We start from the raw sequence: 27,681 nt of genomic DNA on the forward strand, positions 1-27,681 counted from the left end.
GCTAATATTTTCTATAGAAAATGTTGTGGATCATGATATTTTCTATTGAAAATCTTGTGGAACATGATATTTTCCATAGAAAATTTTGTGGAACATAATATTTTCTGTAGAAAATCTTGTGGAACTTAATGTTTTCTATAGAAAAGTGTGTGGAACATGATATTTTCTATAGAAAATCTTGTGGAACTTAATATTTTCTAAAGAAAAACTTGTGGAACATAATATTTTCTGTAGAAAATCTTGTGGAACATAATATTTTCTATAGAAAATCCACAATATTTATTTCGTATTTTCTATAGAAAATCTTGTAGAATGCCTTATTTTCTATAGAAAATCTTGTGGGACATAATATTTTCCATAGAAAAACTTGTGGAACTTAATATTTTCTATAGAAAATCTTGTGGAACATGATATATTCCATAGAAAATTTTGTGGAACGCAATATTTTCTATAGAAAATCTTGTGGAACGTAATATTTTCTATAGAAAATGTTGTGGAACGTAATATTTTCTATAGAAAATGTTGTGGAACGTAATATTTTCTATAGAAAATGTTGTGGAACGTAATATTTTTTATAGAAAATGTTGTGGAACGTAATATTTTCTATAGAAAATCTTGTGGAACATAATTTTTTTATATAAAATCTTGTGGAACCTATTATTTTCTATAGGAAACTATGTGGAACATGATATTTTCTATAGAAAATGTTGTGGAACGTAATTTTATAAATATATATTATGTCAATTCCCATTCCATTATTTCTCCCCCTTTCGATTATATCATCACACTTGTGTGTGTCTGCTCCCCCCTCTTAGATGAACCACATTAGTCAAATTACCAGAAATACAAATAGATTCCAGTCCTGTTCCATAGTTTTTGTTGGCCACCCAATGCAGAAAAACAACAACAATAAAACATATTCTTCTATTTCTAATCAGCCTAAGTGCAATCACATCAAAAATCACATATTTTTTGGTTGTTTTCATTTTGGACCGATAAGGCGAATGGACCAAACCAATGAATGAGGAGGAAAAAAACAACAAAAAATCATGCTCCCCAAAAAAATCTCTTCCCACAATAGCCTCAAAAATACCTAACATATAAAACATCCTCCCTGCCTCACCAAAAAATCTCAAAATCATGATTGAATGTGTCGAAATGTAAAAGAGATTTCGAACAAAAACCCCCAGAATCCATACGAGGCCCCAGGACCGCTCACAAATAGCGACAGTATAGAAAAGGATAGTTTTGTGAAAGCCAACAAAAGCCTCTAATGGCTGGCTGGCTGTGTGTGTGTGGCTGCTAAAGCCAAGCCAATGCAGGCTAAATGCCATGAGAATTGCTAACGTGTTTGGTGAAATGTTGGCTGAGAGGGAGAGCGGGAGAGAATGAAAACAGGACCGGAAATTCACATAAACGACCATGAAAACAAAAAGATCAAATGCATACAAAAGTAAAACAACAAAAAAACAAACGCTACTACCAAGCGAATGTGAAAATATTTGGGTTATCCTTTCAAAAATATTTTGAATGGCCATATGGTAATGGTGTATTAGGTGGGGGGTAGGAGAGGGTTGAAAATGAAAAAATTGTTTGTGAACGTATAAGTAATGAAGATAAAATAATATTGCTGAGGTTGCGTATGCGTATTATCAATAAAAATATTATTAAGTATACGCCATGATTTCCTTGTGTTATAAAAATATTAAGTATACGCAGAGATAATGAATTGGAAAATAAATAATATTAAGTATACCCCGAAATGTCCATTGTATATGCTCGAAACTTCAAAATCTGACATCCAATTTCAAATTTTCACTCAATTTTCTCCTAAAATTTTTCAAAATATTTTGAAAAATTCTATTCTCTCTATAAAAGTTCCTATATTTTCTCAAAAAATATGCCATGTACTAAAATTTATTTTATCACGACTTTTCCCTCTCTCCTTCCAAACTTCAAAATCTGACATTAAATTTCAATATTTCACTAAATTTTCTCCAAAAATATTCAAAATATTTCGGAAAAATCTATTTTCTCCTCACATAAATTTTCCTAATTTTTCTCTAATATATCCTATCCTTTAAAATTTAAATTTTTTTCCGAATTTCCTCTCTCTCCTCCCCCCTAATACCCATTTACATTTCGACTGGACACATGCAGGATTAAAAGAAGGAAAACATATGAGGTTTGTAAAGCAAAAAAACAATTCCTTTTCATTTTTCAATAGACCTCCGGGCGAGTTAAACAAACAAACCCAACCGGCACGCCAACGGATTATGTCTATGATGTTAGTCAAAACTAAAGTGTGATTACAAAGAGGCTAAACATTGAAATCCTTTTTTTATGCCATTTTAACTTTTATGGAGCTGACAGGGGGAAAAAGTCTATTAAAGTTCTACTTATGAGGGAAAAATGGGGGAAAATATGCTCCAAAAAATTGCGATTTTTCTTTACAACAAAAAGAGCGATATTTTTGTAATAAAAATGTGGAACCTGATGGGTCATACATAAAAATAATGGATATTGTGGAACGTATTCACGATAAATGTTGTGGAACGAAATATTTCCTATGGAAAATCTTGCGGAACATAAAACTTGCGAAAAAAAAATTGTGGAACATAATATTTCTAAGGAAAATTATGTGGAATGTAATATTTTTACTAGAAAATCTAGTGGAACGTATTTTTTCTGACAAAATGTGGTAGAATGCATTATGTCCAATAGAAAATGTGTAGCGTAATATTTTCTACAGAAAATCTTGTGGAACGTAATATTATCTATAGAAAATCTTGTGGAACGTAAAATTTTCCTTAGAAAAAGGTGTGAAAAATATTTTTTTTTTAATTCCTGTGGAACCTAATATTTTTCATAAAAAAATGTAATATTTATAATATTAATAATAATTTTTCTGTAATATTTTCTGTATGAAAATTTGTGGAACATAATACTTTCTATACGAAATTCTGTGGAAAATTACAATTTTTTATAGAAAACCTTGTGGAATATAATATTCCCAATAGAAAATCTTGTGGAACATGATATTTTCTATAGAAAATTTTTTAGAAAATCATTTTTTTAATCAAAAATTTTGTGGAACACAATATTTTCCATAGAAAATCTTGTGGAACATAATATTTTCCAGAGAAAATCTTGTGGAACGTAATATTTTCTTTAGAAAATCTTGTGGAACGTAATATTTTCTATAGCAAATCTTGTGGAACGTAATATTTTATATGGAAAATTTTGTGGAACATGATATTTTCTATAGAAAATCTTGTGGAACATGATATTTTCCAAAGAAAATTTAGTGGAACACAATATTTTCCAAAGAAAATTTAGTGGAACACAATATTTTCCATAGAAAATTTTGTGGAACATAATATTTTCTATAGAAAATCTTGTGGAACAAAATATTTTCTATAGAAAATCTTGTGGAACATAATATTTTCTATCGAAAATCTTGTGGAACATAATATTTTCTATCGAAAATCTTGTGGAACATAATATTTTTTAAAGAAAATGTTTTATAGAAAATGTTGTGGAACGTATGTTTTTATAGAAAAATCTTGTGGATTGTGATATTTTCTATGGAAAATCTGGATCATAATATTTTCTATAAAAAATTTTGTGGATCGTAATTTTTCCTATAAAGAATCTTCTTGGTCGTAACACAAAGTCTTGTGGAACTTAATATTTTTCATGGAAAATGTTGTAGAAACCAAATTTTTATTTGGAAAAATGTTCCACAGAAATTCTTGGACTATTTTGGGGAAAGTAATTTTTTTCAAGATATCTTGTGAAACACAAAATTTTTTATAGAGAATTCCCTGGAACGTAAAATTTTCTACCAAAAATATTGTGGAACATATTTTTTCCAAAGGAAATCTTGTGGATCGTGATATTTTCTGTAGATAATTTCGTGGAACGAAGTAACTCCCATAGAAAATGCTGTGGAACGTAATAGCATTGTCTTCAAAAAACCTTATGGGACTCAATATTTTCCATTACAAATCTTGTTAAGCTGCATCATTTCTATAAAAAATATTGTGTTTTCAATGGGAAATCGAAAATAAAACCTCCGTTCACTTGTCCTCACTTTTTCTATCAAAACTCTCTCTCTCTTTCTCCCTCTCTTTGCCCAATTTATTGTCAGAAAAAATTATCGCAAATTATCTGACATATCCTCGATATTTATTTTCATTCATTCAGCCATTGTGTACTTCATTTCATTTATTTCCTTTCAATTTGCCCTGATCTTTTTCCCATTTGTTTTGCGGCAATTTACTAGTGCCTTATCACTTCTCCCCATCCCTGCTCGCCATTAGCAAAAAAAAAAAACGACATTTGTATTGTTGTATTAATGCCGAGATTTGTATATGAATTTGCGTATCTAATACGCCGAAGAAGAAGACGTCGACAACAACAACGACGACGACAAAATGCTGGCTATTTTTGTCATCATTATTTTGGGCTCTTATCCAAATGTTATCGATGCCAGAACAAGATTTTTCCTATTGTCATTGGGACGGGCCAGTAGTCGCCTCAGGCGTGCATGGTGGTTGTCGTTTGTTTTGTGTTTGGTTTTCCGTTTGTTTTCTTTGCTTTGCTTGTTATTGTTGGCATTGATATTGACTTGGAGGAATGTCGTCGATAGCAATAAAATGTGATAGGGATGTCGAAATGGAGATGATGGGGCAGTAATGTAGAATCTCAAATGAAAATCGGATTTTTCATTCTCAGCTAGGAATTCGGATTTTCCTCTTGTCCAAACTTATTTTATTCAAAATAGCATCTTGTGCTTCCTGGAAAATATTTTCAGTCATCCTAATTTCACCCTGGAAACTACAATGCCTACTAGGGCGTATGATTGTTATTAATTATTTTAAAAATAATAATTAATATTAATCATACGCCTTAAATAACTTCATGGAGCATTTCGTTTCCCCTATAAAACCTCCTCAAAAAATCCCAATTTTTTTTTCTTTGTTCCAACCCATTGTTTGCCCACAGCTTTTTTGGCTATTTGTTTGTTCGCCGAGCCAACAGCATAAACTTGACATTGACACTTAAGTAAACGATGGCAAAGTAAAATACACGACAAAATAAATGAAATTGTTGTCGGCGTTCTTATTCTCTTATGTATGTCTATTATTTGTCTTTTGTGTTCTACTGCCGGTTGGGTAAAATTTGATTTGACAATTCAATGGCGATTTGCAGTTCGGCCATTTACCGTGGGGCTTTGCCATTTTTTTCTTTTTTTTTTGTGAAAATTTTGTTTATGATACATATGGGAACCGTTATTACTGTCGACAATAATTAGCAAAAAATGAAGACAAATTTTTATTAAAAAATTTTGTTAATAAGACAGCTTTTTAAATTAATATCACATAAGAGGCATATGGTGCGTATATGGAGTGGACAATATGTATACGCACTCATGGCCGTTACTTTTATTCTAAATGTTCTGTAGAAAATAATACACTATTTGCGGAACACCATATTTTCGATCGAAATTTTGTGGAACACAATATTTTCCATAGAAAATTTTGTGGAACCCAATATTTCAAAGAAAATTTTGTGGAACATAATATTTTCCATAGAAAATTTTGTGGATCGCAATATTTTCAACAGAAAATGTTGTGGAACACAATATTTTCCATAGAAAATGTTGTGGAACGCAATATCTTCCATAGAAAATGTTGTGGAACGCAATATCTTCCATAGAAAATGTTGTGGAACCTAATATTTTTCATAGAAAATTTTGTGGAACCTAATATTTTTCATAGAAAATTTTGTGGAACCTAATATTTTTCATAGAAAATTTTGTGGAACCTAATTTTTTTCATAGAAAATTTTGTGGAACACAATATTTTCTATAGAAAATCTTTTGGAACATAATATTTTCTAGAGAAAATGTTGTGGAACATAATATTTTCAATAGAAAATTTTGTGGAACATAATATTTTTAATAGAAAATGTTGTGGAACATAATATTTTCCAATGAAAATGTTGTGGAACATATTACTTTCCATAGAAAATCTTGTGGAACACAATTTTTTCAATAGAAAATCTTGTGGAACACAATATTTTCAATAGAAAATCTTGTGGAAAACAATATTTTCAAAAGAAAATCTTGTGGAACACAATATTTTCAATAGAAAATATTGTGGAACGCAATATTTTCCATAGAAAATATTGTGGAACATAATATTTTCCATAGAAAATGTTGTGGAACCTAATATTTTCCATAGAAAATGTTGTGGAACCTAATATTTTCCATAGAAAATTTTGTAGAACCTAATATTTTCCGTAGAAAATTTTGTGGAACCCAATTTTTTCCATGGAAAATGTTGTGGAACGCAATCTTTTATAGAAAATTTTGTGGAACCTAATATTTTTAATAAAAATTTTGTGGATCGCAATATTTTTCATGGAAAATGTTGTGGATCGCAATATTTTCCATAGAAAATATTGTGGAACCCAATATTTTCCATAGAAAATGCTGTGGAACCCAATATTTTCCATAGAAAATTTTGTGGAACACAATATTTTCCATACAAAATGTTGTGGATCGCAATATTTTCCATAGAAAATTTTGTGGATCGCAATATTTTCCATAGAAAATTTTGTGGATCGCAATATTTTCCACAGAAAATGTTGTGGAACACAATATTTTCAATAGAAAATTTTGTGGAACACAATATTTTCAATAGAAAATTTTGTGGAACACAATATTTTCAATAGAAAATTTTGTGGAACACAATATTTTCAATAGAAAATTTTGTGGAACACAATATTTTCAATAGAAAATTTTGTGGAACACAATATTTTCAATAGAAAATTTTGTGGAACACAATATTTTTTAGAGAAAATATTGTGGATCGTAATATTTTGTAGAGAAAATATTGTGGAACATAATAGAACATTTTGTGGAACATAATATAACATTTTTTGGAACATAATATTTTCCGTAGAAATCTTGTAGCATAATATTTTCTATAGAAGATTTTGTGGAATATAATATTTTCTATAGAAAATTTTGTGGAACATAATATTTTCTATAGAAAATTTTGTGGAACCTAATATTTTTCATAGAAAATTTTGTAGAACACAATATTTTCTATAGAAAATCTTTTGGAACATAATATTTTCTAGAGAAAATTTTGTGGAACATAATATTTTCCATAGAAAATGTTGTGGAACATAATATTTTCCATAGAAAATGTTGTGGAACATAATACTTTCAATAGAAAATGTTGTGGAACATAATATTTTCAATAGAAAAATTTGTGGAACATAATATTTTCAATAGAAAATTTTGTGGAACATAATATTTTTAATAGAAAATGTTGTGGAACATAATATTTTCCATAGAAAACCTTGTGGAACATAATATTTTCCATAGAAATCTTTGTGGAACATATTATTTTCCATAGAAATCTTTGTGGAACCCAATATTTTCAATAAAAAATAGAAAAAAAAAATTAATTTGTCTTAAAAATTTCCTTTAGGCAGCCTCAATCCAACCCTGTTTAAATTAAGTTTTTCCTCATTAAACTCTTAACTTATATTTTTTTCAATTTACCTTAGCATGCCAGTGCATGTCTGCATGTGTCTGGAAATTTAACACCATTATAATTTTGTTCTTCTTGTTGTTGCTGACTGGGGGAGTGGAATAATGTTTAAACTCATATTTTTATTAACCATTCGACAATATGAAAATTGAGTGAAGCTGCAGTTAAAAGTTAACATTTTTCACAAATTTCCCCTTGTCATGCCCCCCCTGCGCGCTGATGGGGATGAGGATAATGACGATGACGATGGCATGTCGATGACGATAGCTCCAAGTTTGCCAATGGATTTGTGTTCCCTTTTTTTGCGATGGCTTTTTTGTGCTAGCACCTTAACTAATACCGTTACCAGGCAAAAGTTGCTAGCTATAAGTTCACTTCGGGTGACTTTTTGCTCAGCGATCATGGTGGCTGTTATGTGTATTTGTATGTGTGTGTGTGGGTGTTCTAGCTAAATGCCACATATGCTGACGTTAACAAATTTTGTTCAGTTGGAGCTAGTTTTTTTTTGCTGACTCTTTTTTTTTCATGGCTTGTAAAATCGCGAGGAGGGGGAGTGGAAGGAAGAGAGGTGGGGGTGTGTGAAAAAAGTGCACGGAAACTACGTGTTATGCCAGCAAATGTGTTGCATTCTAGTGCGACGAGGACTGCATATGTTCCCAAATCCAGTCACAGCAAAAACGTCGGATGGGTGGGGATGGGTGTATTTTTCGTTGGTGGTAGATTATGAATTTAAAGCTCCTCCATAGTCGTGAGAGTTTTTCTGCCATCTCATCCGACTAATTCAAAAATAAGCTAAAAATTGTCACACATTCTGCAGAATGTGTGCTTGGTAGAGGGTAATAAAACTAAATGGGATGCAGAGCAGCAGCAAAAAAACACAAGCTGATGTTTAATCAACTCCGTTGAAGATTTAATTTGAATTATTCATGGGAAAATATGAGAGCTGTTGAAACAGTTTTTGCCCCGCTTTTTTTTTTTTTTTTTTGTAAGGAATGAATGTTGCTCTGGAAATTTTTCGGGGACGGGGGAGGAAGTTGAATCATTTTTTTTTTTGGAAAATTTAAAATGAAATAAATTTTAGATGGTAAGAAGTAACTGTCGGAAAATAATATGTTGAGGAATTTGTGTAAGCCAAGGAATATAAACTGTTTATTTCAAGTTTATGATGAGGAAATTTGTTGGATCAACAGTCAATTTAACAATCAATTTAAATAATAAAATTGGCAATAAAAGTTGGGATAAATTTATGTTGGTACAAGAGGGCGTATGGGTGATGTCAGTACTTATACGCAGTGTGGGTCATATTTTAATAGTAGGTAGCTCTGTTGAAATTTCCCAGGGAAGTTGGAAAATTTTGGAATTTATTTTCCATGGTAAAATGAGATTTCAAGGTTCCCCGATAGATAAACACTTTGTCCAGACCTTTCCTGTCTTTGGAAAATTAGAAAAAAAATGGTAAATCATATTTTTTAAAAAAAGTCTTGTTTTAGGTTTATGATAAAATATCTACTGAATCAGTTTCCAAAATTAATAAATTTGCAAAAATAAAAAAACTATAGGATTTGATATTCAATAGAAAAAAATATTTCCTTTGGGGCCTGGTGCGTATGTTTTACATCAGCACTTATACGCATTTTTTATTTCTTTATTTTTTTGGCTCCTCGATAAAAAAAAATCGCTCCAGACCTTCCTTGATTTTGGAAGATTCATAGCAAAAGTTGCCAATTTTTTTTTTCAAAGAGCTCTTGTTCTTGATTTATGATAAGAAACCTACTGAAATAGTTTCCAAAAAAATTAACAAAAATTAAAAAAAAAAATTATGATTTAATATTTAATAGAAAAAAGGCCATATCTTTTTTGGGACATGGGGCGTATGGGTTATATCAGCACTCATACGCATTTTTATTTATTTTTTTTAAGCCTAAATTTCGAAATTATTATCTGCAGTAAAAATAAACATCAGGGCTTCCAAATGGAGGAAGTGTGAAAGTGAAATAATTTTCTATGGTAAAAAAGAATTCAAGATAGAAAAACAGCTTGTCCAGGCCTTTCTTGACTTTATTAATTTTTTATTATTTATTAAATTAGCAGAAATTAAAAAAAAAACTGTAAGATTGAATATTCAATGGAAAAAAGACAATATCTTTGGGACATGGGGCGTATGGGGTACATCAGCACTTATACGCATTTTTTATTTTTTTAGGGTCTAAATTATCTGCAGCAAAAATAAACCTCAGGGCTTTCAGATGGAGGAAGTGTTTATTTTCTATTTGTAATAAAAATACTTCTATGGTGAAATAAAAATACTTCAAGGCTCCCGATACGGGAACAGTTTTTCCAGGCCTTTCTTGACTTTGGAAGTTTCTTAGTAACAATTTCTTTTCTTAAGAGACCGTGTTTAAAGTTTATGATGAGACACCTACTGAATTAGTTTCCAAAACTAAATAAATTCGCAAAAATTAAAACAACAAAAACTGTATGATTAATATTCAGTAGAGAAAATAAAATATTTTCTCCGGGGAATGGGGTACATCAGAACTCACACGTATTTTTTATTATTTTTTTTTAATCTGAATCTAAAAATTATTTTCTGTAGCAAAAATAAACCTCAGGGCTTCCAAATGGAGGAAATGTTTTTTTAAGGGTTTTGAAATTATTTTCTGTGGTAAAAAAATACTTCAAGGCTCCTCGATAGATAAAACGCTCCAGGCCTCTCTTGGCTTTGAAAGTTTCATAGCAAAAATAGTCAAAATTTTCTTTTTTTTAAAAAAGGTCTTGTTTTTGGTTTATGATGAAAAAACTACTGAATTAGTTTCCTAAAAAATTAAAAAATATTTAAAATTCAAAAATAAAATATCTTCTATGAGGCATGGTGCGTATGGCTTTCATCAGCACTCATACGCACCATGCACCAAAGAAGTTATTGTCTTTTTACCACTGAATATTAAGTCCCACAGTTTTTTTTTTTTTAAATTTTCAAAATTTTTTCCGAATTATTATCCGCAGAAAAAATAAACCTCAGGGCTTCCAGATGGAGGAAGTGTTTTGAACTTTTTTTCTATAATAAAAAATACTTCAAGGCCCCTCCAAACTCGTTTTAGATTTATAATAAGATATCTATTGAGTCAGTTTTCAATAAAAATAAAGTAGAAAAAATTTAAATTAAAAAACAACTTTAAGATTTAACATTCAATAGAAAAAAGACAATATCTTTTATTGGGACTTAGCTCGTATGGGTTACATCAGAACTCATAACAATTTTTAATTTTTTTATATTCTGAATTTCTAAGTTAAGTTTCCAGATGGAGAAAGAAATTTGTCAGTATTATAATTATCAAAAAATACAAAAAAAAAATGTTTGAGAAAAAAGGCAAAAAGTTTCTTTGGTGCATTGGTGCGTATGATTCACGTCAATACTCATACGCATTGTTGACTTTATTTTAATCATTTTGATTTGCTCTGATAATTAGTCAATCTTTCAAAATTCTGCAAATTTTTAATTATTAATCATGGTAAAATTTTAACTCAGGGCTCCCTGAAGGAGGAAAAGTTTCAAACCCTGTCCTTTTCTGATTTTTTATAATCAATTTTTTTTAAACAACTCAGTTGGATAAAATTGGGATTATCCTGGATAAGGGGCAACTCCAACTTTTGTCAGTGTTAATTCAAATTAGTAAAAAATCGAAGAAAAAATTAATATTTGACAAAAAAAATCTGCACAAATCTCCTATGGTACATTAGTGCGTATGGGCCACGTCAATGCTTATACGCAGTATTGGCGGTTTTTAATCTATTTTTAATGGTTTTGAATGCTGGAGTTCTTTAAGATGTTAAATTTTGTCCATTGTAAAAATAGGTATCAGGCCTAAATAAAACTCTGTAGAATAAAAAAATCTTATCCTGGTTAAAGACGAAATAGAAAAAGAGGAAGTAACTAGAAACTAGCCAAAATGTAAACATTTCTTTTACATTTCGATATTTCATGGACAAACAAAAAACCTCATCAAAATCAAAATCTCATTTGACAAAATTGTACAAATTTTAAAAATATTTTCCATTGGAAAAATTAGGCCTCTGTCCTCTCTGAATCCTTCAAAATACCAAAAATCAAAAAAAAAATCATATGGTACAGTGGTGCGTATGAGTACATCAATACTCATACCCAGCATGTGTCATATTGAACCCATTTTTAATTGTTTTGCATCCTTCATGGAAATCAGAAATTTTAAATTATATCCTTTGGCAAAAATTACAGCCAGGTTGATGAGAATTTTGTCCCTTAAGGCCAACTCGGCTATGCTTGAAATACTTAAATTGTTTAAGGTTCCGTTATAAGAAAGACATACATGTTTCGATTTTATTTTTTTTTTTTTTTTTAAGAGAGAGAGTGTTTATTCACAAAGAACCCGAAAAAATGACAGCCTATTTGGATAGAACTTGAGGCAGAAACCTCCAAAATACCAAATCTAATTTTCATGTGGTACACTGGTGCGTATAGGTCTTGTTAACACTCATACGCAGCATTGGTCTTATTGAAATCAATTTTAGTTGTTTAAATCCTTTCAAAATTCTCCATGCAAGTTATTAATTTTAAAATCAATTTTTTTGGCAAAAACTACCACCAGGTTGAACAGAGGACTTTCCATAAAAAATCTTTTATTCAGCTCGACTAAATAGAGGTTAGTTTCCATAGAAGATAATTTTTGGCCCAGACTGAAAAATGAAGAGTTTCCCCTGGAAATCTTCTACTCAGCCCGGTTTTATCATGGTTTCCTTAAAAAATCTTAAATTTGACTGGGTTATAAGAAGTTCCATTAAAAATTCCTCCAAGGAACATTACTTTTGTTTTACTACCCCTTCTTCCTTTCCATCCATCCTTCCTTTCGCGTCATCTCCCACTGAGTGCATTCATGTGACTAATAACAATAAGTTCCTATTAATCACATGTCCGGTGGTTTCGTGTCACGAAATCCAATACCTTTGGCTCCTGCTGCTGCCACTAAGTAAACACCGACAGCAAAAAGAAATGACATGTCTGAGCTTCCACAAATACTCCATTAACACAAAACTTCATCTCTCTCACTCTCAGCCCCATCTCCTCGAAATTTTCGCCAATGGAGAGAAACTAATTTCCATTTGCTGTCGGAACCGACATGCAACTAAAACAAAAACAACAATTAATAACATAAAAATGAAAACGAAGTAGCGTTGGGGGACCAACCACAAAAGGAAACTTTTAAGTCTAGTTTGGGAAAAAAACGTAGACCTCTGGGTGTTACACATTTATGGATTTCGGTTGCATGTTGGCAGAGTAGTTTCTCGGTGTCTTAAAGCTTTCTTTTGTTTTTCGTTTTTGTATGGAATTTTAGCCTAGTTGCCTTTGCTCGCTTTTAATGAAATGGCCAAATAAAGTTAACCGTTAGCTGTGGCTTCCGTTGTGGTTATATAAGGTGCCAAGCGTTGAAGCCACATAATGGTTATTTCAATTAGTGCGAAATATCGCTGTTTTTTTTGAGAGGTTTAATTTTTTTCAGCAGCTAAGTTTAGTTGAAGTTGAGAAAAGAAATGGAGAAATTCCTATTGAAAATCTTATTCAGTTTAGCTGTATTTAAGATTCGATATGGAAACCACGATTCATCTAAGCTAAATTAAAGATTTTCTATAGAAACTGGCCAGTCTTGTTCAACCTGGTTTGAATTTAGGATCCCCTAAAATTATCCTAATCATTGGAACCAATTGCTTGAGTACTTATAAAGGTTTCTTGCAACCGTATAATAAATCCTCGTAGTGCTTGAATACTTATTAAGGTCTCTTGCAACCGAATCCTTGAATATCCTGTAGTGTTTGATTACTTATTAAGGTCTCTTTCAACCGAATCCTTGAATATCCTGTAGTGTTTAATTACTTATTAAGGTCTCTTGCAACCGTATCCTAGATCCTTGTAGTGCTTGAATACTTATTAAGGTCTCTTGCAACCGTATCCTAGATCCTTGAAGTGCTTGAGTACTTATTAAGGTCTCTTGCAACCGTATCCTTGAATATCCTGCAATGCTTGAGTACTTGTTAACGTCTCTTGTAACCGCATCCTTGAATATCCTCTAGTGCTTGAGTTCTTATTAAGGTCTCTTGCAACCTTATCCTTGAATATCCTGCAATGCTTGACTACTTATTAAGGTCTCTTGCAACCGCATCCTTTAATATCCTTTAGCCTGCTTGAGTACTTATCCAGATCTCTCGCACTAAATTCATCCCGAATCCTTAGCACCCAAATCCTGTGCCCTTGTTTCGTTTCTCGAGTACTTAGCCAGGTCTCGAGATGAAGAAGAACCACTTCCAGTGCCGGACCGAAGAATAAAATTTTTGTACGAACCCCTGGACCCCGGCGAGCTATTCCAGCGCAAGGGGGAGAAAGCCTGTCGTAACAGGAGTCTAGAAAATCTCATTTAGTTGGGCTGAATTTAAGATTTCCCATAGAAAACCTCTAGCCTTTGAAGCTCCTCTCTTTCTCTCTCTCTCTTCTTCCTTTTAATTACTCTCACAGCATAATAAAGCCACATGAAATATAAACATCAAAATCTATTTCAATGCCTGTTTATGTTTATCACTTCCAAATATTTTTTGCTAATCTTATTACAAACAAGTCTAGCAAACTAGGAAATTTATGTTACGAATAGTCCTTCATGTCTGAAAAGAAAAACAAATATCCTCTCTTTGGCCATATCCTTTCCTTCCAGTTTATCAACATATTTTCAAAGCCATTAGACAAATGATGGGATTTGCTAAAACAAACTATAAAATTAAGACTTTATCAGAGAGGCCAAAAACTGCCTCCTGACAACACATGGTGGATGTGGGCCACAAAGACTCCCTCTCATCCCCCCTCTACGCATCATGAAACGGGTGTGAAGAGAACCCCATTTGAATATTGCTAAATAAGTTATTTTGGCCAGAAGCTCACCATAAAAATGCTCCACTGAAAGCATTAAAATGAAATAGGACTAGCAAAGGACTAGCCCAGCCTAGGCTGTTATGTTGCCCAGCTGCTGGGCCATAAGGCTTTATATCCTCTAACAAAACAGCTCTCCACAGATTAGGCCTTAGATTTTTTTGTTTTTGCAATACAGACAACAATCTGTGGAGTGTAAAATCTTTATAATGCTGAATTGGCTGGAAAAGAAACAAAGCTACTCTCTTGGAACTCTGCTGAGTTGGGTTTCGCATGAGAAGGGTTTGCATGAAGCTGGCCATAATTAAATGATATGGCAGGGGATAAAAACAATAACATAACATAAAAATGGAAACAAAAAAAAATAATAAATACATTTTTTTCAAGCCACTTTTCAATGGCTATCTAAAGCATTGGCTCCCTAAAGCAATAGCTCGAAAAACCTGAATCCAGCAGATGTATCTCAATAGAAGCCTGGCCACATATTGACCTCCTAGTCTATTTTCAGGGGATTTCGGGGAGAGGGGTTTCCTTCCCAGGAAAATAATGCTCACACATTTACAACAAAGATTCCCCTCCATTATCCCTCCCAACTCCCCCTCATACCTGCTGAATATTTTGCATATCTTAATAACTGAATAGAATAACACAGCACGTGACTTCATAACAAGTTACTGCAGGTTTACGCCACAACAAAAGCAACAACAACAACAATGGAAGTTTTAGCAAAGTTTTTGTGGTCCAGTGGATGTTTATCTTTAGAGTGCCTGGGAATAAATCTGTATACAATTATGAAAAATTAAATTGAAGTTATGGAGCTTTTTCTCTCTCTCTTTCTCTGACCTAATGGGTTTTTGGATTGAATTACATTTAAGAAAAATTTGAAAATTTTGATAAAATAGAAAAATAAAAAAAAAAAATTAATAAAAAAAGTATAATAAATAAAAACTTCACTTCTTTGGAGACTTATAGTAAAATTTGATGGAGAATATTTTTGTCTTTGACGTCATTCTCCTATAGTGATGCTTTGTTGGAGATTTCTGCACAAACTCACACAAAGTACGACTTTAACCCCAAAATGTCTATTTAATAATATGTGAATTTCTGGCGTTTAATTAATATATAGGCTTTTATCACCTTCTAGGACCTATAGTAGAATTTCATAAGTTATAATTTTGTGTGTGACCTCCTACGATACCGTTAGAATAGAGTTTTTAATCATTTTTCGAAAAAATAACCAAAAAGACCCCTTTGTTGACTCGCTTAAGGGTTAAAAATATAAACAGAAACTTAATTCGACGACTTAGAGTAAAATTTGATGAAGAATATTTTGGTCTTTGACGTCATCCTCCTATAATGATGCTTTCTTGGAGAATTTTACCCAATTTCATACAAAGTATGGCTTTAACCCTAAAATGTCTATTTAATTTACATGAAATTCTGCCGTTTATGTAAGATTTAGGCTTTTGACATCTTCTAGGACCTATAGTAGAATTTTATGGCAAATAATTTTGTGGTATACTTTGACCTCCTGCGATACCATTAGAGTGGAGTTTTTAATCATTTTTCAAAAAAAGGACCAAAAAGACCCCTTTGTTCACTCGCTTGAGGGTTAAAATTGTCGACTGAAATATTCTACGTATTCTTATCTGCAATATTGCCAAAGACACTATATACCTAAAATGTAAGGATTCCGAGGAATCTTTATTTGAAAATTCCCTATGCCATCTTTGCTGAATTACGGTTCCCAAAGAAATGACCAAAATGACCCCTTTCTTGACTCGCTTGAGGTTTAAAAATATGGACCAAAATATTCGTCGCATTTTTATCTGCAATATTGCCCAAGACACTATATACCTAAAATGCAAGGATTCCGAGTAATCTTTATTTGAAAATTTCAGATTCCATTTTTGCTAAATTACGGTTCCCAAAGAAATTCTTCAATTCAGCCTTGACCTTATCTGAGGATGACTTCCTTTTAGGATATTTTCTATTATATTCTTATGTTTTTTTTTTGTTGTTGTTATATTTTTGTTGTTTTGTTGTTGTTATATATATATTATATTGTTGTTTGAAAAATTATTCGAAAATCTCCGTTAATGCATTTCCCTGATCAAACTATTTGTCGAAGACATTCATCATTTTCCCAAATGGCCCAACGATGACCAGTCACTGGCATTTTCACCATTCAATAATTTTAATGAACAACCCAGCAGCTGTCCCATATAAATCAGCCGGGCACCTCCATCCACTAGCCATTAGCATTATCACAAATCACCTCGAGAACCTTCAAGCCATTTAAGCGTTTTCATTAATTTCATGTTCATCATTTTCGCTTTTCAATTGAATGGCCAGACCCCTACCCCTCTCCCCCTAAATTTATTGGCCAAAAAGATAATAGATATCCCCCGAAGATGTGGTCGATTGCCATGACATATCGGTGACATTTGGCTGTGATCTGTGGTGGTGTGGTGTGGCGATGAATTATTACGCCAACAATTACGCGATCTTAAAAAGATATTTTCTGGGATTTGCTCAACAAATTATTCAATAAATATTATTTTCTGTCAAATTTTCGGCAAATGCCGATCAATAGCCGCTCGATTAATTATTAATTAATGAAAAAAAATATATATATTTTTTTTTTGCATTTCAGAATTGGAACCGGCATTTCCTTATCGCGATGTGCAAATACAAAGAGATGTGGATGCCCATGCCTTGTATGACATACTCGGAGAGGTGGGAAGGTAGGCAGGAGACAACTCATTAAAATTTTTTCTCAAATTTTAAAAATTCTCCCTTAATTTTTCCCAGGGGAAAATTCGGTGTGGTCTACAAATGCCAGGACAAAAGCAATGGCCTCAAGTTGGCTGCCAAATTTGTGCCCACGCCCAAAAAAGAGGATCGCCGCAATGTCGAACGGGAAGTGGAAATTATGAACTCCCTGCAGCACCATTTGATCACACAGCTCTATGCCGCCTATGAACACAACAAAATGATGTGTGTCGTGCAAGAATTGTAAGTATAGCAAAAAAAAACAAAAACAACAACAACAAACATTTATAAAATATTTCAAAACTATTTCAACCCCGAGCTGGGCATTAGAATTGCTAATGGGCAAGACTAAATTCCGTTTCCAAGAGTGTTTGAGGCTCGTGAAACAACTTTTTAGTAGTTGATTAGATTTCTAAGCGTTGCGATCACCATGTGCCTTTTAGCGTTTGCAAGAGTTTTGAAAAAAGCTTTCAATATCTTGGTGACCATAAATATACAATATGGACCCACATATGTGGTCCACATGGTGAAGAGGACAAAGCAAAGAATTCAGAAAAAAGTTAGGAATAAAAATAAAGTAAGTTTCGAATATCCGGATAGAGAGATAGAAGATTACCTATGGAAACCTCTATTCAGCCAGGCTGGATAGAAGATTACCTATGGAAACCTCTATTCAGCCAGGCTGGATAGAAGATTACCTATGGAAACCTCTATTCAGCCAGGCTGGATAGAAGATTACCTATGGAAACCTCTATTCAGCCAGGCTGGATAGAAGATTTCCTATGGAATCCTCTATTCAGCCAGGCTGGATAGAAGATTACCTATGGAAAGCTCTATTCAGCCAGGCTGGATAGAAGATTACCTATGGAAAGCTCTATTCAGCCAGGCTGGATAGAAGATTACCTATGGAAACCTCTATTCAGCCCCGGCTGGATAGAAGATTACCTATGGAAACCTCTATTCAGCCAGGCTGGATAGAAGATTACCTATGGAAACCTCTAATCAGCCCGGGATGAATAGAAGATTACCTATGGAAACCTCTATTCAGCCAGGCTGGATAGAAGATTACCTATGGAAACCTCTATTCAGCCAGGCTGGATAGAAGATTACCTATGGAAACCTCTATTCAGCCCCGGCTGGATAGAAGATTACCTATGGAAACCTCTATTCAGCCCCGGCTGGATAGAAGATTACCTATGGAAACCTCTATTCAGCCAGGCTGGATAGAAGATTACCTATGGAAACCTCTATTCAGCCAGGCTGGATAGAAGATTACCTATGGAAACCTCTATTCAGCCAGGCTGGATAGAAGATTACCTATGGAAACCTCTATTCAGCCAGGCTGGATAGAAGATTATCTATGGAAACCTCTATTCGCCAGACTGGATAGACGATTACCTATGGAAACCTCTATTCAGCCAGGTTTCCATAGGAGAGCTTTTCCTTGGGAAATCTTCTTCTATTCAGCCAGGCTGAAAAAGAGAGCTTTACGGGAAATCTACTTCTATTCAGCCCGGCTGAATAGGCGAGATTTCCCGTCGGAAGTCTTCTTCTATTCAGCCCTGCTGAATAGGCGGGATTTCCCGTCGGAAGTCTTCTTCTATTCAGTCCGGCTGAATAGGAGGGCTTTCCCGTAGGAAATATTCTTCTATTCAGCCCGGTTGAAAAGGAGAGCTTTCCCTTGGCAAATCTTCTTCTATTCAGCCTGGCTGAATAGGAGAGCTTTCCCTTGGGAATCTTCTATTCAGAGAGCTTTCCCTGGAAAATCTCTTCTTTCCATTGAGAAGTTTCTCATTCGTTAGAAAATTCTCATCCTCTCTTTTCCTCTCTTAAAATTTCTTGTTTTACTCTCTGTGTGTTTCTTTCTCTCTATTTCTTTCAGAGTAGAAGGAGGTGAGCTCTTTGATCGTGTGGTGGACGATGAGTTCGTGTTAACGGAGCGTGTCTGTGTGGTTTTTATACGTCAGGTGTGTGAGGCCATGGAATTTATACACCGCAACAATATCCTGCATCTCGATTTGAAACCTGAAAATATTTTGTGTCTAACCCAGGAGGGTAATCGCATCAAAATCATTGACTTTGGTTTGGCGAGGAAATTTGATCCGAATAAGAAATTACAGGTAATAAAATAAAGGTCGTAAAGAGAGACATTATTTCAGCCCTGCCTCCACCCCTCTCTCATAAATGCATGGGTGTAATCTATCCCAGGCTTTATGAGGTTACAAGTTAATGCTGTGATAACCCCCGGAATCGCAAGGGATGGGGGTGTTTATGGCCTTTGTGGCCAAATCATAAAAAGTCTGGTCTGTTGGATTTTTTCTAAAGAGAGAGGGGGGGAGGGGTTTTGCCTTTCCTCTATGATTATTGTGGGGTTATGTTCTTCGAAGCTTTGCAGGCTAATTAAAAATGCTTTAATTTCTTTCCAAGAATTTCTTGATAATGAAATTGGTAAGGGGTAGGGGGGGAGGTATGTGGAGCTCAAAGGTGAATGTGTTAACACATTATTTTCTTGATTTGTCAAAATATCTGTGGAAAGCTTCTGGAGGGTAAATAACTGACAGCTTTATGGCGATACTCGAAATGAAAACTAAATTAACATTTTTCCTTAACAAAGCAGACAATTTGCCGGCAACACTCAGCGAAATTTGAATAAGGTCAAAGTATTTTTCCTCCTAAAAATTTTCCCTAGAAGACCGAACGAATGACAGATTGAATGGGAGTAGGGCTTTCCAAGGGGAACCCAAATTCAGCCCGAACAAATGGGGGTTTTCTATGGAAAATTTTAAGTCAGCCAGGCTCCATTGGGTTGCCCTAAATTCAGCTGGATGAAAGCTCTCTCTTCAGCCCGGCTGAATAGAAAATTAGATGCCTTTCCTGTGGAAAGCCCTCTCTTCAGCCGGGCTGCTTGGACGGTTTCCTGTGACTTGTCCTATTCAAACATCCTTGAAGGTATTTTTAATTTAAACACAAATTGACTTCTCACCGAACAACCAACCAGCCACACACATGGCAATGGCAATGGGGTGTTTCATAATTAAAATAAAATCTCCAGCAAAAGAAGAATGCAATAAAATCAGGATTACGAATGTAAATGAATTTTCTTCGCCCTCACAATCATCATCCCCCACCCCGCAACCCCCCATTGGCTGAACAACAATAACCATTTTGTGTTTTGTTAATTTTTTTTTTGCTCTCTTCGACAGATACTTTTTGGTACACCGGAATTTGTGGCTCCTGAAGTTGTTAACTTTGATTGCATCTCCTATGGCACGGATATGTGGAGTGTGGGAGTCATCACATATGTTCTGTAAGTAAATTATTTTTACATCCTTTGGAATACGAAAAAAAAAACATAACTTCTTCGAAGCGAATGGGAGGGAGGGAAAGAGGAAACAAGAGTGGAAAATAAAACCTGAACGAAATTAAAACCTAATTAAAAAATCTGGTTAATTAAAATCGCGTTTCCTTGGGGAAATCTTGGGGAGAAATTTTTCACTTCTTGTTTTCTTTTTTTTTGGGTTTCTTTTGCTTGAAAATATCCGCCAGCAATTTGAATTCCATTAATTACATTCTATTTCAACATTGATTAACAAATCCACAAGCCCATCGATATTGTGTGAATTTGCTGTCCCGCTGCTTTACAAATCTAATTAAAAAAAATTGCCATTGGTTTCGGTAGGGGTCTGTGACCCCTTAGGAATTAGAAAGAGGTCTCAAGTTTGTATTTCATATTGAATAAATTAAATTATTAAGAAAAAAGCAAAGCCAAAGAGTCGAGGGGAGGATAGAAATTTGGGGGAAACAAATTTTTACAAAGTTTTCCATGAATCTGCGACCCCTTAGGAATAAAAAAGAGGTCTCCAGTTTGTATTTCATATTGAATAAACATAAAATGTGAACGAGGGGAGTACGAAAATTTTGGTGAAATTTTTTTTACAAGATTTTCAGTAGAGAAATCATGGATTCAGTAAAGTTTCTCTAAAAAAAATCTTGAAGTCCAGGATTTTTTTAAATTTTTTCAATTTCCCAAAATTTTTAGCCTTCCCGCATTTGGGGGTTTAAGTAAAATGCCATTGGTTTCACTTTGGGTCTGTGACCCCTTAGGAATTAGAAAGAGGTCCAAGTTTGTTAAAAATAAATTAAATTATTAAGCAAATATAAGGCAAAAGAGGGGAGTGTGGAAATTTGGGGAAAATAATTTTTACAAGACTTTCAATAAAGAAATATTCAGTTTGGTTTTTTTTAAAAAAATCGGGAATTCAAAAAAAAAAACAAAAAATTATACTTTTTAATTTCCAGAACAGTGTTTTTGTTGTTACAAAATGGTCAGGCTTAATCCCTTTATTGTTGTTTTTATAAAAACAACGTTTGTTTATTAGTGGAGAACGGGTAAGATAGGTAATACCTTTTTTTAAACAAAAATTTTTAAAATAACTTCTGTGAAGAATATCCCAGACAAAAAAGAAGGGAACTCATGAGGGTTGTTGGCTCTTTCCGCAACCTAGGTATTCCCTACCTTACCCCCTGGTGAACATTACCATCGATCTCCACTAATAAACAAACGTTGTTTTTAAAAAAAAACAATAAAAAAGGGATTATGCCTAACAACATTTTTTTAATTTCCTGAAATCTTCATACTTCCCTCTTATAAGAAATATTTTTACAAGATTTTCCATCGAAAAAAATATGTTTTCCGTAGGTGAATATAAATACATAGCTAGAATATTTAATCCCATATCATATTTTCCACATTTTTTTAAACGAGGAAAGTATGGAAATTTGGGGAAAATAATTTTTTACAAAATTTCTTCATTTCTTCAATTCAGTTTAGTTTCTCTAAAAAATCTTGAATTACAATTTTTTTTATTTTTTTTTTTAATTTCCCAAAATCTTCATCCTTCCCTCTTTTGGGAAATATTTTTACAAGATTTTCCATCGAAAAAAAAATTGTTTTCCGAAGTTGAATATAAATACATAACCAGGATATTCAACCCTAAATCATATTTTCCCCATTTATTTAAACGAGGGAAGGATGGAAATTTTGGGGATAATTTTTTTTACAAGATTTTCTATAAAGAAATCTTTAAATCTTTAGTTTTTTTCAATTTCCGTATTCCGTAGTTGAATATAAATACATAACTAGGATATTTCATCCTAAATCATATTTTTCCATTTTTTTTTTAAACGAGGGAAGTATGGAAATTTTTGGGGAAACATGTTTACAAGATTTTTTATAAAGAAATCTTCAAAACAGTATAGTTCTTCTATAGAATTTCGAATTCCAAAAAAAAATTTTAATTTTTCTCAATTTCCCAAAATCTTCATCCTTCCCTCTTTTGGGATACATTTTTATAAGTTTTTCCCTAGAAAAATATTTTTCACAGTTGAATATAAATACATATCTATGGAATTTAATGCTAAATCATCTTTTCCCCATATTTTATACCCTCCACCATGGTATGGAGGGTATATAAGGTTTGTCATTCCGTTTATTACAACTCCAAATATATATTTTAGACCCCACAAATTATATATTCTTGATTAGCATAAAATTCTATGTCGATTTAGCGATTCTTGTCCATCTGTCCATCTGTCCGTCTGTGGAAATCACTCTAGCTTCCGAACGAAATGAAGTAGGTTGATAAAATTTTACTCAAATGTATGTTATGCCTGCAGGACTTTTGGTATTGAAAATGGGCCATGTAGATCCACGTTTTGGTATAGCCCCCATATAACCGTATATCCCGATATTTGGTATTTTGATGATTTTAGCGACAATATTCACCGGAATTGTTTTAAATTTGGTATTTGAAGTTCGTAATGGATAGTACAGCCTGAGACAAGAAATTTTCTATGCAGATCCACGAATTCATATAGCCCCCATATAGCGGTACCTCCCGATATTCGGTACTTTAATGATTTTAGCGAATTTATTCCCCGGAATTGTTTCAAATTTGGTATTTGAAGTTCGTAACGGATAGTACAACCTGAGACAAGAGATTATCTACCACTCAATATTCGGTACTTTGATGATTTTAGCGTCATTATTCACTGGAGTAATTTCAAATTACGTATTTAGAGTTCGTAATGGGTACTACACCCTATGGCAGAAAATTGTCTATGCAGGCCCAGGTCTTCGTATGGGTTCCATATATCGGTACCTCCCAATATTCGGTATTTTGATGATTTCAGCTACATTATTTACCGGATTTTTTCAAGTTTCATATTTGAAGTTCGTAATGGATACTACAGCCTATGACAAAAGATTGTCTATGCGGGCCCAGGTCTTCGTATAGCCTCCATATACCGGTACCTCCCAATATTCGATATTTTCATGATTTTAGTGACATTATTCACCGAAATTTCGTATTTGCAGTTCCTAATCGCTACTACAGCCTGTGACAGAAAATTTTCTATGCAGGTCCAGGTCTTCGTATAGGTACCATATATCAGTACCCTATCCCTATATTCGGTATTTTGAAGATTTTAGGTAAAATATAAATCGAAATTGTTTCAAATTCCGTATTTAGTGTTCGTAATGGGAACTACCGTCTATGACAGAAAATTGTTTATGCATATCCAGGTCTTCGTACAGGCTCCATATATCAGTACCTCCCTATATTCGGTATTTTGATGATTTCAGCGACTTTATTTACCTTTTTTTTTTCAAGTTCCATACTTGGATATTTTAATGGCTTATGTCAAAGTTGCCTCTGCAGGTCCACGTTTTCGTAAAGACCTCAATAAAACTGCTATATTCGGTATTATTAAGATTTTAATAGAATTTTTAACGGTTTTCATTTTTTTGAAAATTTCCTAATTTGTTCCAAATGGTGGAGGGTATTTTTTTTTCAAATTTTCTTAAAATCTCTAAACATCCTCTTTTATCCTACCTGAAATTAAAGAAATCCACTTCAATTTCTTGAATCACTTTTTTTCAATTTTCCTAAAATCTCCATCTTTTCCTCCTTTTGTCTATTGTCCTACCTGAAATTAAAGAAATCCCCTTCAATTTCTTGGCTCAAACAATAGGAGGTTTCTCCAAAAAAAATCTTAGCTCCAAATCTTTTTTGTTTTAATTTTTTTTTCAATTTTCCTAAAATCTCAATTTTTTCCTCCTTTTGACCTTCCCGAAATCGACAACATTCCACTTTAATTACTTGCCTCAATAAATCAGGGGTATCTCCCAAAAAAATCTTAAATTCCAAAAAAAATGTTTTATTTTTTTTAATTTCTTAAAAAAACCCCATACTTGCCCTCAATTTTCCAAATAAAATTCCTCTTCGATTGCTTGGCTCATTAAATCAGGGGTTTCTCCAAAAAAAATGTAAAATCCCCAATTTTTAATTTTTTTTCAATTCCCTAAAATCTTCATAGTTCGCTCCTTTACCCTCCCTAAAAAAAAATCTAAGAAATTCCTCTGCAATTGCTTGGCTCACTAAATCAGGGGTTTCTCAAAAAAATCTTAAATTCCAAATATTTTTTTATATTTTTTTCCAATTTTCCCAAAATCTCCAAACCGCCCTCCTTCTTTGCCCTCCCTGAATTCGAAGAAAATTCCTCTTCAATTGCTTGGTTTGCCACGAAAATCGTTAGCTTTAAGCTTAAGGTTCTTAAGTTAATTTCAACTAATTTTTTATTTTTGTTTTCCTCCAACTTTCTTCTTCTCTTTATTTCATTCCACATCCTTCCGTCAAACATTCAACTCAACAACCAAACAACAACAACGAAAATCCCAATTTTCATTACTTTTGGCCATTAACGAAAATGACTTAACAACAATTTGGGCAATAACAACCACAACAACAAACTACAACAATGAAATGGCTAACTTGGAACAACAACACCAATCATGTTACAACAACATAATTACATTCTTCCAACGTTTTGGACATGGCAACAATTGAATGGTCTCTCTCTCTTCCTCCCTAACCCTCAAAAAACTCAATTCGAACAAAACCAAAAACAACAACAATAACAACGACCTGGTTTCAATTCTTTGGCTTTTTCTCCTCCTTCACCCCGTTCTTCAAATTCTGATGCTGTAGAATTTCTGGTCTCTCACCGTTTATGGGCGAAACCGACATTGAAACCATGGCCAATGTAACCATAGCCAAATATGATTTTGAGGATGAATCCTTTAGCAGTGTCTCACCTGAATGCATCGATTTCATATCGAAATTATTGGTAAAAGATTTGGAGTAAGTATCGAGAGGACCCAAAATTTCCAGGAGAGAAATTATTGAAAATTGGATTTATTGAAAATTTGTTTTTCCAGTACCCGCATGACCGCTGCCCAGTGCCTGAAACACAAATGGCTACAGAGACGCCCAAAAAGTCCACCCAAAGTCTCACCAAAACCCCTGACAATACCAGAGGCCTCACTCAAGGCCGCCACACCCTCACCCATACCGCCCAGCATTGATGGCGATCACAGTTCGGAGGCCAGCAATGAGAATGAGGAGAGTGGGTCTTTGACGGGGGTAAGTAAATTTAGATAAATAGAATAAAAGCTTTCCACATAAAAGCTTTATTTAGTCGAGACGTAGAGAAAAAAGCTTTCCAAAGGAGGTTCAGCCAGGATGTATAGAATGTTTTTTCCAGGGAAAGCTATATTCAGGCTGTGCATCATAGAAAAAGCTTTCATTTGGAAAATCGATCCAAAAATTTTCCCACGGAAAGATTTTTGTTCATCCAGGCTGGATAGAAGAAGCTTTTCAGTGGAGAGCTGTCTGGTCAGGCTGAATAGAAGAAGCTTCCCCCTGTTAAGCTTTATTCAGACCCGGCTGGATAGATGAAGCTTTCCCATGAAAAACTCTTTTCAGGCCGGCATCAGACCTGAAATAAAAAAAAGCTTTCCTATGGAGAGCTCTATTTAGCCGGGCTGAACAGACGATGTCCTGTAAAAATCTTTGAAATTTAAGCTTTTCATTAAAAGCTCTAAAAGAGTGAAACAAAATTCCATGTGAAAAGCTCTAATTCGAAGCTTTCATACGGAAGGCTTTCTATGACAAGCTTATGAAAGATCCTTGAACTGGACTGAATAAAAGCTTTCCTATAAAATCTCTATTTAGCCGGACTAAATAGAAGCTTTCCTAAGAAAAGCTCTATGAAGAAATAGAAGCTTTGATATGAAAAGCTCTATTCAGCCGGTCTAAAATAAGCTTTTTTATGAAAAGATCTATTCCGCCGGTCTAAAATAAGCTTTTTTATGAAAAGCTCTATTCCGCTGGTCTAAAAGAAAGCTTTTCTATGGAAAGCTCTATTCAGCCGGTCTGAAAAGAGGCTTTCATAGAAATCGGATTGAATAAAAGCTTTCCTATGAAAAGCTCTTTTCACCCGAGCTAAATGTAGCTTTCCCATGAAAAGCTCTATTTAGAAATAGACGCTTTGATATGCGAAGCTCTATCCAGCCGGTCTAAAAGAAGTTTTCCTATAAAAAGCCTTATTCAGCAGGGCTAAAATGAGCTTTTATAGGAAAAGCTCTATTCAGCCGGTCTAAAAAGAAGCTTTTCGTAGAAACCGTACTGAATAAAAGCTTTCCTATAAAATCTCTGTTCACCTGGGCTAAATAGAAGCTTCCCTTTGAGGCTTTGATATGAAAAGCTCTATCAAGCCGGTCTAAAATAAACTTTTTTATGAAAGCCGAGCTAAAAAGAAGCTTTTCTATGGAAAGCTCTATTCAGCCGGGCTAAATAAAAGCTTTTCCATGATTGAAAAGCTCTAATCTCCCTTCTGAATAAAGATTGAATAGACAGCTTTCCAGAAGCAATTTTCTATTTAGCCCGGTTAGATAGAGAGCTTTGCGAAGGAAGTTTCCATTCAGCCCGGTTGAAAAGAGAGCTTTCCGGAAGAAATTTTCTTACCGGATGAATAGAGAGCTTTCCACTGGACCGGCTAAATAGAGAGCTTTCCACAGAAAATTTCCTATTAAGAACGGCTGTATAGAGAGCTTTTCTCAGGAAAAGGCAAAGCTTTCCCACGAAAAGTTATATTCATGTCGGCCTTAAGGGCAAAGCTTTCCAATGCAAAAGCTCTATTTAGCTCGCCTTCTACAAGGCAAGCTGTGTTCAGGCTTAACAGGCTGAAAAGAAGATCTCCTATGGAAAGCTCTTTATTACCCAAGAAGAGCTCTTTTTAACTGGATTGAACAGAAAAGCTCTATTCAGACCGGACTAAGGAGAAGAAGATTTCCCATGGAAATTAGAAATATGTAGTCTAGAATGCTCTCTATTAAGCTGGGCTGAAAAGAAGAGTTTCTACGGAAAGCTCTTTTTTCCAAGCCGGTGCTGAATGGGAGCTTTTCTATGTAAACCTGTATTTAACCGGCCAGAATTTAAGATTTCCTACGAAAAGCTTTTTTTACGGAACTTTCTCTATTCATCC

General features: G+C 33.7%; 1 protein-coding gene across 2 annotated transcripts in view; it reads left to right on the forward strand.

Moving 5' to 3' along the window:
- Positions 1 to 27,681, forward strand: part of LOC101900981 (calcium/calmodulin-dependent protein kinase type IV) — an 81,624-nt gene that overhangs the window by 45,937 nt on the left and 8,006 nt on the right. The window contains exons 2-7 of one of the 2 annotated variants that reach the window (XM_059128895.1): positions 17,177 to 17,267; positions 17,335 to 17,538; positions 19,178 to 19,415; positions 20,499 to 20,602; positions 25,344 to 25,496; positions 25,574 to 25,778. In XM_059128895.1, coding sequence (XP_058984878.1) covers positions 17,177 to 17,267; positions 17,335 to 17,538; positions 19,178 to 19,415; positions 20,499 to 20,602; positions 25,344 to 25,496; positions 25,574 to 25,778 — 995 coding nt within the window. Of the gene's footprint in view, positions 1 to 17,176; positions 17,268 to 17,334; positions 17,539 to 17,715; positions 17,873 to 19,177; positions 19,416 to 20,498; positions 20,603 to 25,343; positions 25,497 to 25,573; positions 25,779 to 27,681 lie in introns of those variants that run through there. The other variant, XM_059128896.1, reaches the window with a different exon arrangement.

Source organism: Musca domestica, unplaced genomic scaffold (genome assembly GCF_030504385.1).
Source record: "Musca domestica strain aabys unplaced genomic scaffold, Musca_domestica.polishedcontigs.V.1.1 58, whole genome shotgun sequence".
Taxonomy (NCBI): domain Eukaryota; kingdom Metazoa; phylum Arthropoda; class Insecta; order Diptera; family Muscidae; genus Musca; species Musca domestica.